The following is a 13057-nucleotide window of genomic DNA, read 5'->3' on the forward strand; positions in this document are numbered from 1 at the left end:
AAGAGTTATTTCCTTATTTTAGTTTATTTTGTTTTTAATTGAGCTAGTATTGATTTATAACATATGACTCTAATGTGTAAAACGTTGTATTTCTGCTTCTGTATACCCTGCAGTGTTCTTGTCCATAAAAATTTACTTTCCATCCTCTTTTTTATTTCTTCCTAATTTCTCTTTCTGTGTATATTTTAGTCACTTTTTTAGTGGATACCACTGAGATTACAATTAATATTTTTTTATATAATTACAATTAACATTTTAAATTTAAGACAGTCTAGTTTGAATTGATACCACTGTAGCTTCAGTAACCTGCAAAAACTGTTCCTCTGCAGTTAGATACTTCTCTTTTATGTTATTTTTTTATAAATTACATCTTTATCCATTGCATACCTGTTAACCTGGATTTATGATTGTCTTTATACATTTTCTTTAAATCTTAGAGGAAATAGAAAGAGGAGTTAGAAACACAAACAAAATGCTGATTTTTATACTTTTGTCTAAATAGTTGTTGTTAGGTGGAGATATTGAATAATATCCTCCGAACTGAGAGAAAACTTTGAGATCAAAAAGTGAGGCAAGCAACTCACTTTATTGAAGTTTATTGTGACCTATATATAGGCAGAAAGGATTGGGTGGGTGGGTGGATGATCCAGAGGCATTAAAAGCTTCACTCCGTGTTACTTAAAGTGTTACAGGAGATTTAAAGCGGCCAAAGCTGAAAATCGAACCTGGCCACCAAGTGAGAAGCATGTCCACAATGACTGAAACTAGGGTTTTTTTCCTCCCCACTGGGGTATCAAGATTATCAACCCATTTGTGTCAGCAAAAAGCACCCTCCCAGTTTTCATATCAGATGAAGAAGGCAAGGTTATAAGTTATTAGGGAATTCATCTGGCTTGGGCACATTGCTTGTGAGTTAGGCTAAAGCTTAGTCATGTGGAAAGGGCATGGAGTTGACAAAATGGAGTCAGTGTGATTCAGCCACATGGTAATAGCTTGACCAGAGTTCTCTTCATAGTCAGTCTTTAATTCAGAGGTAATGGTTGTATATGTTCTTTGGTGTGCATGGAATGGAGTAGTAAGAAATGCAAAGTGAAATCATTTTTATTTTTTATTATTTTGAATTTGAAAAATACTTTAAAATTGTATTGATTGCTAATTTTTGTCCTGTCTTTTTTCATGCAGATTTGAAACCAAAATAGATTCATTTCACGTTACTGGCTTATCAGATAATTCAACAAAACCCCGCCTCCTTTCTTCACTGGATGATGCTGCATCACTCTTCCAAATTATATTTGAGATAAATCCTTTAGATGAAACTGTTGCTCAAAGGTGTATCATAGAAGCTGAACCTTTAGAAATGCTGTATGATGCAGTAAGCATTTTTGTAATTCCTAAGTTTTTAATATATTTCCTTTTGCCTTGAGTTTGTGCCTTATGTTAATGATACTTGTTTTAACAGAAAACAGTGAATAGTATAGTGGAATTCTTCAGACCTCCAGAGGAGGTAAATCTAGCACAGCTGACCTCAGTGACTTTGACAAAACTTGAAGAATTTCGTGAGAAGACAGCAACAGGTAAATGCCAGTATTAATGTTGGTGAATTAAGTACTTAAACTGAACTTTTAGTCATGTTATACTGATTTGAGTAAGTATGCTTTGAGTTTATAGTTCTAGACAAAATATAGTTTTAATTGAAACTAATTTGATACTTTTATATTTAAATACAGATATAGTGATAATCATTTCTTACACTTATGTTAGAAAGGTATAACCTATGGACCACATTCAAATTAATTGCAAATTTTTTAGGATTTTTGAAATTTTTTTTAATAACAAACTGGCCTGTCATTTTCCTTTCATGTAATGACTTTCAAATTTTAATATATTTGCCTCAGAAAATAAAAGTTCCACACTTTTCGTATTCTCTTGGAGAATTGGTGTAAGATCGGGTCTCGTTTCTTCTTGCAGTGTTTGGTGTGATTTAACAGTAAAACCATTTGGGTTTGGATATTTCTTTGGGGAGGATTTTAAATTAGAAATTCCCTTTTTTAAAATATAGATGACTATTGGTATGATCTTATGATTTTTAATGCTTTGTAACTTGTTAAGAGTTGCTTTCTGGCTCAATATAGGTAATTTAAAAAATGTTCCACATATGTTTGGAAAGCGTATCTTTTTGTTTGTTTTGGCCACACCCATGGTATGTGGAAGTTTCCCTGCCAGGGATCAAAGTGACTGGCCAGGGATCCAGTGACAATGCTGTATCCTTAACCTGCTACACCACAAGAGAACTCCTGAAAAGCATATCTTTTTTGTATCTTTGTCCTTCATAAGTAATTATCATGTACTTCAAATCTTTTGTAACCTTACTGGATTTTTTTTTCCCCTTCTTTTTTCACCATATTCTAACAGAGAAATACATGGAAAATACTTCACTATCAATGTAGGTTTGTCTATTTCTTGTAAATCTGTAATTTTCTTCTTTATAAATGTTGACAGTATCATTAGGTACATGCAGAGATAAATTAATTTTCAACCCAATCTTTTTATCTGTTTGAAGCTGTCTATATTTTTAGTAATGCTCTAAATTTTTATATTCTTTATATTTAAATTTTTTTTATTTTTATTTTTTTTGGTTCTGATATTAGATATATTCTAGGTTTCTTTTGGCTTTAAGTTGCCTGCTGTGTGTTTTTTCATTCTTTTACTTACTCCCCCCCCATCTTTATAGTTACTTATTTATTTTTAGGGCTGTACCCACAGCATATGGAGGTTCCCAGGCTAGGGATCTAATTAGAGCTATAGCCCCTGGCCTACACCACAGCCACAGCAACCAGGATCCAAGCTGCGTCTGCAACGTACACCATACCTCATGGCAATACCGTATCCTTAACCCACTGAGTGAGGCCAGTGATGGAACCTGAGTCCTCATGGATGCTAGTTAGATTCACTTCCACTGAGCCATGACAGGAACTCCCCACATCTTTATTTTTAGATGTGTCATGTCAACAACATACAGTGGGATTTTTTTCAAGCTAGATTTAGTCTTTTAATTTTTTTTTATCTTTCTTGCCTGCCTTTGGATAAATTCTAGCATTACTTCCTTGTACCGTTCTGAAACTTAAACATTCTCTTTTTTTACTGTGGTAATAACAACACAAGTTTTTCTCAAAATACAAATTTAATAAAATATTTTACCTTTTCCCAGTCGTTATAGGGAACATTTTAGAACTGTTGAACTCTCCTTCACTAGCCTCATGACCTAATGCTGTTTTTTTTTTTTTTCCTTTTACTTATCTTTTTTCTTTTTTGATTTCATAAGTTTTTTTATTTTTTTTGGTATAGTCAGTGCTGGTTTAGAATTACCTACATATCAACTACTTTCTTTGCTCTTCATTCTCATTTGTACTCCACATCTTTTATCTGGATTAATCCCTTTTTGTTGTTAGTTCACTTATACATTTTTTTCTTTAGTGAGAATGTGCTGGGGGAAAACTTTTTTGTTATTTTGTTTGGTTTTGGTTTGAAAAAAATTTTTTTGTCCTCTGTTTTGAAAGATATTTTTACTAGATGTATATAATTCAAGGTTGGTGATTATACTTTTCTCAGCACAGTGAAGTGACCATTCTACTCTCTTTTGGCTTCCATTAATTATGTTGAGAATTCAGATGTCAGTGTGTTTGCTGTCTTTGTAGATTATTTGTCCTTTTTCTTTCACATTAAAGATCTTTTTGTCTTTTATATTCTATAGTTTGGCTATAATGTACCCAACTGGGGAGTTCCCGTCGTGGCTCAGTGGTTAACGAATCCAACTAGGAACCATGAGGTTGCAGGTTTGATCCCTGGCCTTGCTCAGTGGGGGTTAGGGACCCGGTGTTGCCGTGAGCTGTGGTGTAGGTTGCAGACGCAGCTCAGATCCCGTGTTGCTGTGGCTCTGGCATAAGCCGGTGGCTGCTGCTCAGATTTGACCCCTAGCCTGGGAACCTCCATATGCTGTGGGAGCAGCCCTCAAAAAGGCAAAAAGACAAAAAAAAAAAAAAAAAAAAAAAATGTACCCAACTGTAGACCAATCTGAGGATTGGTAGGTTTAATTATTTTTAGAAAATCCTCTAGAAATTTGTCTTGATTCTCTTCTTCTGGAAGTCTGGCTAAATATAATTTAGCTTTTCTTAGTCTTTCATTCTTTTTAACTTCTGTTTTTTGTTACCTTTCTGTCTGTTTTTCTTGTTACATGCTGGGTAATTTCCTTTATCTTCTGATTTACTGAATCCCTTTTTGGCCATATCTAATATGGTATTAAATCTTCCCATTGAGTTTAATGTCAGTGATTATATTTTCATTTCATTATAATTTCATTTCATTTCATTTCATTAGGAGTTCTGCTTTGTTGTATTTAAAATCTGCTCTGTTTTTCTTTGTAGTTCTGTATTTCCCATGGATATCTTCAAACATGTCTTTTATTTCTTCAACAATTATAAGTACACTTGACCCTTGAACAACATGAGAGCTAATGTATTGTAATTTACAGTGGACTCTCCATAAGTGTGGTTCTTATGCACCACCAGATTGACCAGTCATACACCGTGAAGGACTGTAAATATTTACTGTTGAAAATATTCAAATATAATCACTCGTATTGTTCAAGAGTCAATTGTATAGTTATTTTATTTCTGTCTCACTAGATAATTCTCTCTTCAGTTATATTATGTGGAGACTTCTGTGCTTTTTCCTCTCTTTAAAAATTTTTTTGTCTTTTTAGGGCTGCACTTGTGGCATATGGAGGTTCCCAGGCTAGGGGTTCAGTCAGAGCTGTAGCCACTGGCTTATGCCAGAGCCATAGCAATGCCAGATCCAAGCCACATCTGGGTCCTATACCACAGCTCATAGCAGTGCTGGATCCTTAACCACTGAATGAGGCCAGCGATCGAACCTGCATCCTCATGGATACTAGTCAGATTCGTCTCCACTGAGCCACGATGGGAACCACTCTCCTCTCTTTTATTTCTGCTGGTTCTTATATTCATGTTAACCTTTGTCTTTTTTTATATTTGGTGATTTTTGATTGTGAGCTGCTCATTTTTATTGGAAAATTATTAGGGAGAATTCCCTGGATTCTAGGACAAATGGACTTTGATTCAGGGAAGAATTTCATTTTTTTTCTGCCATATCTCTTGAGCATGTTGGTGGGACCACTAGCTAAAGTCATTTCTTGAGATATTTTGGAATGACAAGGAAATGTTGGGCTACATATCTACTTGAAAACTGTATTGTGGTTTTCATAGGGCGACTACCCCCTTCTCCCAATTGTTCTTAGAGACATTCTTTGCATTTTCTTATGGGAATGCTTTGGGGAGAGGGAGGTTTAACTTCTGGATTACCCTTACTTTGAGTATATAGCTTTTAAGATACCGGATTCATAAGAATAACTCCTGTTAGACTCCTCAATTTTGTCATCTGTTCCTATGGTCTGTAAGACTATAGCAAGGAGTTCCCATGTTTGCCAAGTACAGAAAAATGGCCTCAGGATAAAATTTTTCTGGCTCCCATTTAAGTGTTAACTAACTCTTTCAGTTTGATTTTTGGCTTGATAGATCCTTACTCTCTTGCCTCCTTTTAGTGTTTTTAGTAGGTTTCTTTGTTGCTGTTACTTCGTGTTGTTTTATATCCAACAGTTTTTGTTGCTGTTAGTGGAAGAGTAGGTTTGGCTACCTACTCATTCATACTACCAGGATTTAGAAATCTAGTTAAATATTTTAGTGTAAATTGAAGACTTTATCTTAGTTAAAATTCATATGGGAAGATTCATCCATTTTCATAGAAAACTCTAGTTGCCTTTTCTGGCTTACATATGGTTTTATTGAAGATGATTTTATAATCTAGGATTTTTCATTGTCTCACAGTAATGTAAAGTGTCATTGTTCAGCATGGTAGATGTAGCTGTAGTAAGTTCACGTATTGGGAAGCAATATGTAGATTCAAATATAACAGCTATGAATAAGTATTTTATGGAACTTAATTTTTAGATAAGTATCTTTCCATTTTTACCTAAATTGAGTTTATGGGTCAAAAACTTCTTTTTGAAGAAATATTCCAGTTTTGTACTCAGGCATATTTAATTAGAAGTGTACATGTTAACTAACAAATATTTTGCTCCAGGTAATTAATATTGTTTAGTATTATATATATTATTCCATTATTATTGTTAGTATTATAAATTAATACTAATTTCACATTTTAAGATTGTGCTACCAATTCCTATGTTTAATGATTCTCTATTTCTTGAGTAATTTGTGAAAACTATTCATTATAAAGATTTAAATTTTCTGCAGGTCTGCTTTATATTATTGAAACACAGAAAGTTCTTGATCTTAAAATTAATTTGAAGTCTTCATATATTATTATCCCACAAAATGGAATTTTTAGCCCTACATCAAATCTTCTACTTTTGGATCTTGGTCATCTAAAGGTATATACTACTAATAATTATTTTAAAATATGGCACTTACAGTGTTTTGTTGTTTAAGGTGTAGGTTGCTTTTTAAACAGTTTGATTTGGTATATTAACTTTTAGCTTAATAGTAGAAACTAAGATTTGAGAAATCTTCCTTTTTGGCGAGTAAAATGAAGTTTCATTTCATTAGGTAGTTTTCCTATATTTCTAATAAGCAGAATGACTAATTGAATGTTGAAGATCAAGGGCAAAAACCAAGTATTATACTTGTAGAATTTGAGAATAATGCTTGAAAAGTTTATCTCCTTTCAATTTAAATTTATTACTTGATCAATTAAAATGTGTAGAATGGGAGGGAGTTCTGGAACTAATCAAACATATTTTAATTTTTCTGAAATTTTTTGTGTGTATACTTTAGATATTTCCATTAAATAATCCTAAATTTGAGAGATGGTCTTCTTGCATGTCCCTTTCTATATATCTATGTACAATTTTTTTCCCTCAAGTTTTGAGTAGAGCATTCTTTTTTTGTGTATTTCTGGATCTGCCGTGTTGAATATGGTACCTACTAGCCACATGTGTTTAAACTGATTAAAATTAAAAAAAAAAGAAATTTAGTTTCTTAGTTACACTGGCCACATTCAAGTGTTTATTGGTCACAGATAGTTGGTGGCTACTGTATTAGAACAGATGGAGAAGAATTCCATCATCATAGAAAGCTCTATTGGTCAGCACTGCTCTATATCATTAAATAGAATAATTCTAACATTTTAAAGACCCAAAAAGAATGGCTAATTTAGGAATGGTCTTTCTGGCTACCTAACAAATATGTACCTTCCCTTGATGTTGACATTCTCCTTTATTCTATTTTTTTTTTTAAACTCTTCATTTGGTAATTATGTAGACACTGTTGGGTTTACATTTGTAATAGAAATTTATACAGCTAATTTTATTCATATTTGAAAGTGGTTATGAAATTGGTTCATGGACAGTGTCATATAGTGGACACAGGCATTGGAAAGGCATAGTGGTCAGGAATAAGGGTATCTGTCTAGTTTTATGACCTTAGGCATTTTGCTTAAACTTTTGCCTGAAATTCTTTGCCTTTTAAACAGATAATCAGCTTTTACTGTCTACTCTCACATGAGATACGTAAAATAGAGGAAAAAAATGTTAAAAAATATACACATGTGTCTAGTGTGTGTATATTCACATATGAATGAATAAGATCTTTAAATATTGCTGTGAAGTGATCCCCAGAACACTTAAGTGAAAAAAGTATGCATAGTATACTAAGAAAGAGGAAGTACAAGTATAATTTGCTTGGGGTTTTATAAAAGGCAGAGCTAGGACTAAAATTTAGCTATCCTAATGTTTAATTCTGGACTCTTACTGTATTTATTTTTTTGGCTGCACTGCTACATTTGGGGTTCCTGGTCCAGGGATCAGATCTGAGCCATAGTTGCAACCTCCGCACAGCTGTTGCAATGCCAGATCCTTAACCCACTGCACCAGGCTGGGGATCGAACCCTGCATCCTGCTGCTGCAGAGACACTGTCAATCCCGTTGCACCACAATGGGAACTCCTGGACTGTTATTTCTTATTTTGAAGTTATCTAAATATCTATTATTGTGCCATGGAAATACTCTGTAAGTTGTATTTGTCTCTTAATTTCATTTTTAATAAAAAAGGCTTCTTGGCAGGTTTAAAAATTGTTTTGATGTATTATTTCCCAGGATGGGCTCGATTCTCTTTTTTAATATAAATGATTGGGAAATATAACTTAAGATGTAGAAATTTACTTCATACTTGGCCTTCTCATCATATATGTCACAGATAAAGACATTTCTAATGATGTTGTACTGTATGTCAGCTTGTGAGTTTATCTTTTACTATTAAATTTTTATATTATAGCCCTCAAGAAAAAAACTTTTAATTTTCATTTTGAAGTATTATGCATAGTAGTCTAAACTATTAAAATTAACTTCAGGTGACAAGTAAGATTCGTTCAGAATTACCAGATTTAAAGCAAGGTGGGGCCAAACTTGAGGAGATAATGCAAAGAGCCTATGATTCCTTTGATATTCAGCTTACAAGCATACAGCTGCTTTACAGCAGAGTTGGTGAGTATACAGTGTAGTATTTGTTGATTCATTTTGCTCAAGTGATTAATTAGGTTTTAGTTTCTCTGAAGATCTTCATCCTAAATATAAACATACTTTTACATTTTTGAATTAGAACTGATAATAGATGTTTCCTAGGAGCGGTATCTCAACTAGCAGTGATTTTACTCCTTAAGAGACATTGTTAATGTCTGGAGACATTTTTGGTTGTCACAGTAGGGAGTTGGGGCACTATCAGCATCTACAGAGTGGAGGTCAAGGATGCTAGTGAACATCATACAATGTAGGAAAAAGCCACTCCACAACAGACTTAGTTGACCTAAATATCAGTAACACTGAGATTGAGAAATTCTAATCTAGACCTGCATTTTCCACCCTTTGTACAAGGTTGGAAAGCATTGGCACATATTTAAAGTGATATTTGTAATACATAATGGGATAAGGAGAAGAGGATGCTCAAGGCCAGAGGCAGCCAGCTGAGGAGCTCTGATAGCACAGACCATGAACAGCCATACAAAGACTGAAGAAGGTCACCATCTTAGGAATACCTTTATCCAGTTCACTTGGGTGTACAAACAGGAATCTCTGATCTGAATCTAGTTTTTTAGATGAGGTGGCCAGAATCAGAAATTCACTTTTCAAGAGCCACTAATATAAATAAGCCCAGACCAGTTGAGTCCTCTTTCCACTGTGTCATAGTGCAGCTGAATCTCGGGACTATTAGTGAACAATTCAGTTGGGTTGGATTGGTGGCTGTTTTAGAGATTGTAGGTATGTATATGATCAAATTTTAATTATCTGAGCTAGCTAATAGAAGGAGAAGCAGTGAGATCCTACAGTAATGGTTATTAAAAATCTTAGTTCTTATTGAATGGAACATTTGATTTTTTTCTCTATATTTGCTTTAAGAGTAATGAAGTTGGTTTCTATTTTTGTCATATTCCATTTGGTGTAGAAGGAGCCAAAGATAGCAGGTGGCAAAGGCAGATTATTTATAGAAAATCCATAAATTTATTCTCAAGGAATAAATTATTATATTTTGGTATGTTTATTATATTTTGGTTACTAATTATCAAAGTCCATGAACTGTGCTTAATACTTAAGATACTGAGATGTGTTGTAAAAAATGATTTTCAATATTTCATTTTTACTATCTGAAATTATTAGAATTCCTTGGAGTTGTTTTTGATGAGAATTAACTATTCTTAATTGAATCTTTTTTGGAGCAGGGTTTTTTCACATTGGGGTTACTTTATATAATTGTCATAGACTGTCGATAAATACTGAAATGTATGCATCTAAATATCTCATTTTTGTATAAATTAAGATGTAAAGGAAACATTTCATTTAGTTCATTATTGTTGGAATTTAAAAATATATAATAAAGTCCATTTTACTACCTGTCTGCAAGGGTCTAATCTTTTATTTGCATGGTTTTCCTTGACTGAGGATTTAACTGAGTCATGGTATTAGTTTCAAATGGGGTATTATATATATGGGGGATTATATATGACACTGTTCAAATGGGGTATTATATGTAATTGTTATAAATTTTAAAACTTCTTTCTTTTTTTTCTGTCTTTTAAAAAAAAATTTAATTTTATTGGAGTATAGTTGACCTAAAAGTTTGTCTTGGTTTCAGGTGTACAACTAGGTGAATCAGTTATTCATATACATATATCCATTCCTTTTCAGATTCTTTTCCCACATAGGTCATTACAGAGTAGATTTCCCTGAGTAGATTTCCCTGTGCTCTACAGGAGGTTTTTGTTACTCATCCATTCTTTATATAGCAGTGTGTATATGTCAATCCCAACCTCCCAGTTTACTTCTCTCACCAACATTTCCCCTTTGGTATCTGGGAATATGGCGTTAAGATTATCTAGATGTAGGAAGATTTTCTCATATCATGCACTGTATGACTATGTAGTATTAATGGTAATTTTGGGTTTAGTGTGTTTTTCAAATTACACATGTGTTAAAAATGTATTGTTTTCTGTAATTAGGTGATAATTGGAAAGAAGCACGAAAACTCAATGTATCTACACAGCATATTTTGGTACCTATGCACTTCAATGTGGAACTCTCTAAGGCCATGGTTTTCATGGATATAAGGATGCCCAGGTATGTATTATCCATTTCTTTTGGTGGTAGATTTTTTTTTTTTTTTTAGTACCTCTGTAACAAAAAAATACCATGTTTCATTGATTTTTTTTTTCTGTTAAAGTATGCAGAATATAAAAGTTACATTTTTAAGTGTGTAATTCAGTGGCATTAAGTACACTCACATTTTCGTGCAGTCATCCATCTCCAGAACTTTTATAATCTTTGCAAACTGAAACTCTACCTGTTAAATGATAATGCCCCATTGTAAATTTAGCCCATGGCTATCAGCACTTTGTGTTATGTCTTAATGAATTTGACTACTCTAGGTACCTCACATAAGTGGAATCATACAATATCTGTCCTTTTGGGCCTAGGATATTTGACATGGCATAATGTCTTCAGATTAATTCATGTTGTAGTGTTTTTCATTTCATTGGTTTTAAGGCTAAATTCTATTGCATGTATATATAATGTGTTGTTTATGCATTGATTTGTTGATGGACACTTGGCTGTTGTAATAATGCTGCTGTAAACATTGGTGTATAGATATCTATTCCAGTCCGTGCTTTAAATTTTTGGAGGTATATTTGCAGAAGTGGAATTGCTAGATTATTCCATTTTTAATTTTTTGAGGAACTGCCCTAGTCTTTTCCATAGCAGTTGCACCATTTTTACTCCCATCAGTAGTGCACAAGGGTTCTAGTTTCTCTACCTTTTCACCAACGCTTGTAATTTTTTTCCTTAAAAAAAAAAAAAAATAGCCATCCTAATGGTTTGGAGAAGTATTTAGAGTTTTGTCTTATTTTGTTTAGTTTTTTTCCTTTTTCTTTATTTTTATTTTCAGGGCTGCACCTGCAGCATATGGAAGTTCCTAGGCTGTGGGTTGAATTGGAGCTGCAGCTTCCATTCTGCCTACACCACAGCCACAGCGACATGGGATCCAAGCCTCATCTGCAGCTTGTGGCAACACTGGAAACTTTAACCCACTGAGTGAGGCCAGGGATTGAACCCGTATCCTCAAGGATACTAGTCAGGTTCCTCACCCACTGAGCTACTAATTACAATTACTAATTACATCCTCCCCAATTATGGTTTTGAATTGCGTTTTCCTAATGATTAGTGATGGTGAGCATATTTTCACATACTTATTGGCAATTTATTTATTTATTTATTTATTTTTTGCATTTTGCTTTTTAGGGCCATACATGTGGCATATGGAGATTGCCAGGGTAGCGGTTGAATCAGAGCTACAGCTGCTGGCCTACTCCACAGCCATAGCAACGCAGGATCCAAGTCGTGTCTAGGACCTACACCACAGTTGATGGCAATGCCGGATCCTTAACCCACTGAGCAAGGCCAGGGATCAAACCCGCAACCTTATGTTTCCTAGTGGGATTTGTTTCCACTCCACCACATGGGAACTCTGGCAATTTATATATTTCTTTAGAGAAATGTGTATTCAAATCCTTGGCCCACTTTTTAATCAGGTTGTTTGTGTTTTTTGTTAAATTGCAGGAGATTGATTTTGTTTTTAATATTTTCCTGGGTGTTAACTCATTATAAGATAAAATGAGCTGCAGATATTTTCTTTCATTTTGTGGAGTGGCTTTTTATCACTTTTGATAGTGCCCTTTGATGCACAAAAGTTTTAAATTGTGATTAAGTCTAATTTATTTTTGTTATTTGTGCTTTTATTGTCATATCTAGAAATCATTACCAAATCCAGTACCATAAAACTTTTACTGTACCTTTTTTTTTCAACGAGTTTATACTTTTAGCTCTGGGGAAACCCTTTGTGTGTGTGTGTGTGTGTGTGTGTGTGTCTTTTTGCCTTTTCCAGGCTAGGGGTCTAATCGGGAGCTGTTGCTACCAGCCTACGCCAGAGTCACAGCAACGTGGGATCCAAGCCACATCTGTAACCTACACCACAGCTCACAGCAACGCCGGATCCTTACCCCACTGAGCAAGGCCAGGGATCGAACCCTCAACCTCATGGTTCCTAGTCAGATTCATTAACCACTGAGCCACAAAGGGAACTCGTGGAAAAACCTTTTTGAGTTAATTTTAGGATATGGTGTTAGGTAAGGATCTAGCTTTATTCTTTCACATGTGGATGTGTACTTTTTTCAGCACCATTTGTTGAAAAGACTGTCCTTTCCCTATTGAATATTCTTGACATCCTTGTCAAAAATCATTTGGCCATGTATGTAAGGGTTTATTTATGGGCTTTCTATTCTCTTCCCTTGGCTTCTGTGTTTGTCTTTATGCCAGTATCACACAGTTTTGTTTCCTGTAGCTTTGAGTAACTTGAAATTAGGAAATGTGACTCATCCAACTTTGTTCTTTTTCTATATCATTTTGGTGATTTGAGGTCCT

The 13057-nt window shown here is 34.1% G+C and overlaps 1 protein-coding gene across 4 annotated transcripts in view; it reads left to right on the plus strand.

Moving 5' to 3' along the window:
• VPS13A (vacuolar protein sorting 13 homolog A) overlaps positions 1–13057 on the plus strand; it is a 261965-nt gene that overhangs the window by 61047 nt on the left and 187861 nt on the right. For all 4 annotated transcript variants that reach the window (XR_014822948.1, XM_021065108.2, XM_084988047.1 and 1 more), the window contains exons 18-22: positions 1183–1372; positions 1460–1574; positions 6330–6466; positions 8443–8575; positions 10582–10699. Coding sequence is in view for 3 of the 4 variants with exons in the window: in XM_021065108.2 (XP_020920767.2) it covers positions 1183–1372; positions 1460–1574; positions 6330–6466; positions 8443–8575; positions 10582–10699 (693 nt within the window). In the remaining variant the exon portion in view is untranslated. The remainder of the gene's footprint in view (positions 1–1182; positions 1373–1459; positions 1575–6329; positions 6467–8442; positions 8576–10581; positions 10700–13057) is intronic.

Source organism: Sus scrofa, chromosome 1 (genome assembly GCF_054392235.1).
Source record: "Sus scrofa isolate SSC_HxYL_T2T_F1_AM1 chromosome 1, Sscrofa_HxYL_maternal_Yorkshire_Landrace_v2.0, whole genome shotgun sequence".
NCBI lineage: Eukaryota > Metazoa > Chordata > Mammalia > Artiodactyla > Suidae > Sus > Sus scrofa.